Source organism: Canis lupus, chromosome 38, assembly GCF_048164855.1.
Source record: "Canis lupus baileyi chromosome 38, mCanLup2.hap1, whole genome shotgun sequence".
Lineage (NCBI taxonomy): Eukaryota > Metazoa > Chordata > Mammalia > Carnivora > Canidae > Canis > Canis lupus.
In genome coordinates this window covers 669777-676503 of record NC_132875.1, presented here as the reverse complement: position 1 = coordinate 676503, position 6727 = coordinate 669777, and the positions used below count along the sequence as shown (strand labels likewise).

The 6727-nt window shown below is 42.7% G+C and overlaps 1 protein-coding gene across 1 annotated transcript; it reads left to right on the top strand.

Moving 5' to 3' along the window:
- The first annotated feature begins 2644 nt into the window (after positions 1–2644).
- On the top strand, positions 2645–3589 carry OR10K2 (olfactory receptor family 10 subfamily K member 2). The gene has a single exon (XM_072814828.1). It carries the CDS (start codon positions 2645–2647, stop codon positions 3587–3589), a length of 945 nt encoding a protein of 314 aa, XP_072670929.1.
- Positions 3590–6727: the final 3138 nt, after the last annotated feature.

Here is a 6727-nt window from a genome sequence, read left to right as displayed (position 1 = left end):
ATGATGATAAAGTAATGGAAGGGAAGTATTTACTGAACATTCACTATTTACTAAATTAGACTTTTTAATATATATGATTTCAATGAATTTTCACTGTAGCCCTGGGATGCAGGAATTACTTTTCTCACCATACAAATAAGAAAATGGGACTTGGAGAATTTAGGATCCACTAGAATATACCAGAGTCAGAGTTAAAGCTGACCCCTGTGTAAGTTCAAAACCTGCTTTATTCCTACATTACTCAACTTTGCATGTGTTTACAAAACACATGTAAAAAAATTTGAGCTCATCCGCATGGAAATTGATTAGTAATCCTGAGAATCTGGGATCTGGATTTAGAAAGATAACAGTATACTGGTAATAAATATGCCTTCTAGGAAATAAAAAAACTGTGTCAGGCATTGAACAAAGAACCAGGGGAATAAGGTGGAGGAAGAGAAGGTCTGATGAGGGTGGGGCTGATACTATGGAAACACAAAACATTAGGGGCAGGACAGTAGCTGTGCTTCCCTGAACTGTTTATACATCTGGACAAAAGTGGTAGAGACTAAATTGTGCCCCGTCTCATGATATTTCCCCAAGATTGCTTTAGTTCAATATTTCTATAACAGATAGAAAGAAACCTAGAAATAAGCAAAACATATTATTTTCCAAGGATGTACAAAGCTTTGTCTCCTCGGTGGTCTCGGTTGCAAGTGCAAATCTGTGATTACAGTTGCACATCATTTTATAATTATCACTTCTGCAAACACCTCACCCTGAACCAGGAGGCCTTGGACTGGGACTTATTTATATGTGTGTCCCTAACACACAGCACATGGTCATAATCACACTGCTTAATACTTTTTGTGTAGCACCTGATATTCTTGATTTAGGGGTTCTCTGCTAAGGTAGGGTACATTGCCATTAATTTTTGTTCTTGTTATTTGTTAGGATAATAATTGTGAATGATATTTTTTTAAATGGGATAAACACAAGTCTACCTTATAATTTCTCTCCCATTTACGTGCATTCTCATATGCTCTAGAGAGTAACAAATGTCCAAGGAATTGGGAATACATGGAATTCCAGGGATGCTCTCTTTAGTGCCATATTCGTATTGTATACTGAGACTGCCCTTTTTGGTTTGAAAGATACCGCTTAGTTCCTTGTGGTACAGAAATCCTTAGGCATCCTTGGTCGCATACAATCCTCATGCTCAGTAGGGAAGAACACTGAGGATTCTTTTACTCTGCACATTCTACGAAGGCTTATTGACATCATGAGGTAAGTAAAAATATGCCAAGTTATCTTTTTTATTTGTATGATTATTGTTTACCGAGAAGCTATTAGACACTTAAAATGGTTCTAGATACTGAAGAGAATTCAGATGAAGATCTATACAACTTATATCTTCCTCTCAAGGGTACAAAATCCAATGGGAAAGAGATGAGAAAAACACAACACAATATTTCAAAATTAAATAAACAACATATCAAATTGGCAATAAATTCTGAAGGAGAAACAACTCTTTATGGGGAGATATCAAGGAGGTTCCCCAAAAAAGCAGATTTGGCTGAGGCTGCAGAATAATGGTAAAACATTTGTAAGTCAAAAATGGGTTGTTAGCTAGCATAAGCAAGGAATAGAGGCAAGGGAGATGCAACATACCTGCATGATAGTGATGCATTCCATAAAGGTTGATATGACCACAGAAGCATAGTTTGGTTTCCAAAACAAGACCTTGAAAACCACAAAGAGTTGGAATATAGAGTCATGAGTGAAATTTTGCTGAGGGGAGCAATATGATACAATTTATATTACAGAAGTTTAGCGTGGCATCAGGGGCAAGACGCATTGAAGAGATGTGGGATGAAACGGGAAGGACGGGCACAATGAGGTGTCAGTAGGAGTTAAGAGAAGTGGTGGAAATGAACGAGGGTCCTGAGGAAGATGGGGGTTCCCTCTGCAGGAGGAAAGACTCTGAGGTGGACATGGAGGATGCAGAGGTATATTCCATTCTGGAAAACTTTTCCCAGATTGGGAACCAGAAAGAAAGTTCAAAAGCAAGAGCCAGCGTGATAAGAGTATGTGAAGGTGCACCAATGATCATGCCAGGAAGTGTGGTCAACAGGGGCAAGGGGAATGCAGATCCAGGCTATGGAGAGACAGGGACTAAAAGTCAGAGAGTAAATATAAGGGGAATGCTAATGCGAAGCTGCTGAGGATCGTAGACAAGGTTGCCTCTTAATGTAGTGTATTGAGATGAATTATTCTGCAACTGAGGGTATGGACAGGTGTGAGGACGAGCAAGCCGAACAGCCAGGTTGGGGAAGAAGCAGAGTGAGGGACAATGAATGTGAATGACAGCTGCATCCTGCATGAGGAGACGAAGGGATAGTTGGGTCTGAGAAATTTCAAGAGCCGTTTGACTGTGGTGTTAGAATAATTATAGAGATGCAAGGTTGGACGTGCACTTGGCTGATTATAGGCACCTCTTTGTATCTTAAATACAAACTGGATGGAGGAGGAATAATGGATTTAGAACCCAAGTCTTAACACCTGCTCTATGATGACCAATCTCTTGTGATTCTACTAGTTTTCAGAGGTTTATCTTGACACTATCTCCTCCTCTTTTGGATTGTCTCTGAATGGTGTAGCTTCCATGGAGCAGGGCAATGAGACCCTGGTGAGGGAGTTTATCTTCCTTGGCTTCTCTTCTCTGGCCGGGCTGCAGCGGCTGCTCTTCGTCGCCTTCCTGCCCCTCTACCTGTTCACTCTGGGCACCAATGCCATCATCATTTCCACCATCGTGCTGGACAGAGCCCTGCACACCCCCATGTACTTCTTCCTGGCCGTCCTCTCCTGCTCCGAGACCTGCTACACCTTTGTCATCGTCCCCAAGATGCTGGTGGACCTGCTGGCCCAGAAGAAGACCATCTCCTTCGTGGGCTGTGCCATCCAGATGTTCACCTTCCTCTTCCTCGGCTGCTCTCACTCCTTCCTGCTGGCAGCCATGGGGTATGACCGCTACGTGGCCATCTGTAACCCTCTGCGCTACACAGAGCTCATGGGACACCGGGTGTGTGTGGGACTCGTGGCCACTGCCTGTGCCTGTGGCTTGACTATTGCACAGATTATCACCTCCCTGGTGTTTTACCTGCCGTTCCGCTCCTCCAACCAGCTCCATCACTACTTCTGCGACATCCCTCCTGTCCTCAAAGTGGCATCTCAACATACCCACTTGAGTCAGATTGTCATTATCATGCTCTGTGCATTGGTCCTGGTTATCCCTCTGCTACTGATTTTGGTATCCTATATTCACATCATCTCTGCCATCATCCAATTTCCTTCCACATTAGGCAGATACAAAGCTTTCTCCACCTGTGCGTCCCACCTCATTGTTGTCACCATTCATTATGGTTGCGCCTCCTTTATCTACTTAAGGCTCAAGTCCACCTACTCCTCAAGCCAGGATGCTCTCATATCAGTCTCCTACACCATGCTCACTCCACTGTTCAACCCACTGATTTATAGCCTCAGAAATAAAGAGTTCAGGTCAGCGCTTCACAGAGCTGTGCGAAAAATCATTTTCCTGCCACAATGTTAATCGAGATCTTGCTTTTTCCAAGCAATAAAGTGCAAGGTGTACAAGGAAAAATTCCCAGAGCAGAACTGATCAAGCAAAAGAGCACAGTTTTCTTTTTTTTTTTTAATTTATTTTTTATTGGTGTTCAATTTACTAACATACAGAATAACCCCCAGTGCCCGTCACCCATTCACTCCCACCCCCCGCCCTCCTCCCCTTCTACCACCCCTAGTTCATTTCCCAGAGTTAGCAGTCTTTACGTTCTGTCTCCCTTTCTGATATTTCCCACACATTTCTTCCCCCTTCCCTTATATTCCCTTTCACTATTATTTATATTCCCCAAATGAATGAGAACATATAATGTTTGTCCTTCTCCGATGGACTTACTTCACTCAGCATAATACCCTCCAGTTCCATCCACGTTGAAGCAAATGGTGGGTATTTGTCATTTCTAATAGCTGAGTAATATTCCATTGTATACATAAACCACATCTTCTTTATCCATTCATCTTTCGTTGGACACCGAGGCTCCTTCCACAGTTTGGCTATCGTGGCCATTGCTGCTATAAACATCGGGGTGCAGGTGTCCCGGCGTTTCATTGCATTTGTATCTTTGGGGTAAATCCCCAACAGTGCAATTGCTGGGTTTTCAAGAATAGAGATCATTTCCCTCATTTCCATGTATAAAATTGAGAAAAACACATCTTCTTGGTATAATCATGTCCATAATTGCTTATGAGGTTTCTTTCAGTTGAGGGAAAAATAATGGATGGCTATTACAGGACAACTTTTATGTGTCCAGAATTCTAGACTCTGGCAAATACTATTATTCAGTCTCAGCCAGATGGGAAATAAACCCTGAAAAATACCGCATGCCCCTGACCCTCTGTTTCAGGGACCCAGGAAGCTCCTGTCTCCATATTTCTCCCTTTCTGGATATTTCCTGAGTCTCAGTCTTTCAATATTGGCAGACCACAACACTCACATGACATTACACTTGTACAGTGAGCATGACGATGTTGGGGGCTTAAGATGTATACAAGCAAAGTTCAAGCAAGAAAATTATGCAAGAAGTTATCCATTTCTGTGTTTCTAATGTATTATGGGAACTGATTTTTTTTTCTAATTTTCTATGCACTGACACAAATCTAAATTTGGCTAGCATCTCTTGAAGATATTTGCAGAACCATGGGTTAAAAAGAACACCCTTAAACCTCACAGCGTGGCCAAGAAAGGCAGGCTAAGCTTAACCCTTTTTCGTGAACTATTCAGCAAACAGAAATCCCTGTGTAAAGAGCAAACAGTTTCTGTTCTCTGTGCAGCTCTGGAGTCTTGTGTGCATTTGAGACCAGGATTTGTGTTAGACATTTTTGTTTTCTTGCCTTCCGGCAGGAGTGAAAACAAACAGGGCACTCCGCTCTGGGCAGAGTTGCCTCCTGGCTATACGCTTCCTTCCGAGATGCACTTGTCAATAAAGGTCTCCTGACTGGATCATTTTGCTTCCACGTTTCTCCCTTATCTTCCACCAGATGCTCATCAATGACACATCCCTGCCAGGGCTTGCAACAAGAGGGAGGGGACGGGATGTCTCACTCGCAGTCCCTATCTGTTGTGGGAAGCTGAGCTTGTCTGCAAGGCTATAACTCAACTGTGCTTCTTCCATTTCTTTGAAGCTTGAGACTAGCTGAGAGCAAGGCCTGAAGACCACAGAGACTAAAGCAAAGTTAATCTCTCTTTTCCTTAAGCCTGTTGCTCAGCTCAGACCCCAGCCTATCAAGATCTCATGAAAAGGAAATAAACTGATAACCCCCGTGAGAGTCCGTTTCATGTGCTAATTGTTCAAACCTACAGTATGTGCTGCTGTTTCACAGTTGTTACTGGACGTGCACTTTGGGCAGCCTGGAAGTACACAGTAGCATCCATATTTTATAGGTGAGAAACTGACTGTTACAGAATTAAAACATCTTGCCCACTAGTGAGTCGAATTGATACCAAGCCCACATCATCTGCTTCCTTTAAGGTCCCTGCAGGGCTCTCACATGACTTCCTGTGAAGATATGATCTTTTTATTAGTTGAGGGTGGAACGCATATGTATTTCTCTCCAGCCGCAGAAGACTACGCCAGGTGACATATCTGGAAAAGATAAACTATGGATGACATGAATGACCTTCACCTCATAGTGTGTCACTAACCTCCACCCTAATAAGGTAGAGATTGTTGGGTGGGAGTCATAAGAAACTTCCCCCTACTTGGAGTCAGATACCAGAACACTCATAAGTGGGTGGGGTCACCGTGTGTTACAAGATCATGTGTGTTTGATGGCTCTCTGGACACTTCATCCTTACTCTTTTATTTTTTTATGTGATGAAAGAATTCAATTGACCTTGAGCCTGACCTCATAGATTAGAACTGAACAACATCCTCTCCTTCTTCCTCTTACACACACACACACACACACACACACGCACACACACACATTCCTGTTAATTATAGCTCCACTCCTATGTATCATGCAGGAAAGTGGTAAGATCTTCAGATCTGGGGTTGGCTTTAGTGAGAAAGCCAAGCCCCTTAGGCCTTCAGACTAAGGTATTATTCCAGCTGAGCTTACAATAAACCCATGTTTTGTTTTGTTTTGTTTTCCATTCAAACAAATTGTCGTCCATGAATACATCATGGGAAAGGCTAAACTGAGCAGAATTAGAGATCAGGGAAATTTTTTTGTGACCTCGGCAGTAACACAATGAAACAGCAGTACGAGTAGACCTGTGGCCTTCAGGCTGGCCTCATGCATTAGGACTGATTTTCCAGGACACCCTCTAACACCGAGCAGGCCAACCACTATTCAAGAAAATGTAATTTTAAGCATCTCAACCTAAGATATCTACAGATTAGAGGAGAGTGAGTTAAGGCTGCAGACGAGACAGCAGCTACACCCTCACCCACAGAGACACTCACTCTACGGGAGGACAAGTCCGGTTCAGGCAGCAGAGATCCTCTCACCCCACGGAATTCCATTCCACAGAAGTCAGTGAAAGATTATTTTAAAATGAAAATGTGTGTCTTCCTACTCATTAATTTATAACGATATTAATACTCACAAAGATTGAGAGTTGATCAGATTGGGTATTTACAGTCAGAGAAAAAAATCAACACAT

Coding starts and splice junctions, on each gene's coding strand:
- OR10K2 (XM_072814828.1), top strand. CDS start 2,645: ATGGAGCAGGGCAATGAGACCCTGGTGAGGGAGTTTATCTTCCTTGGC.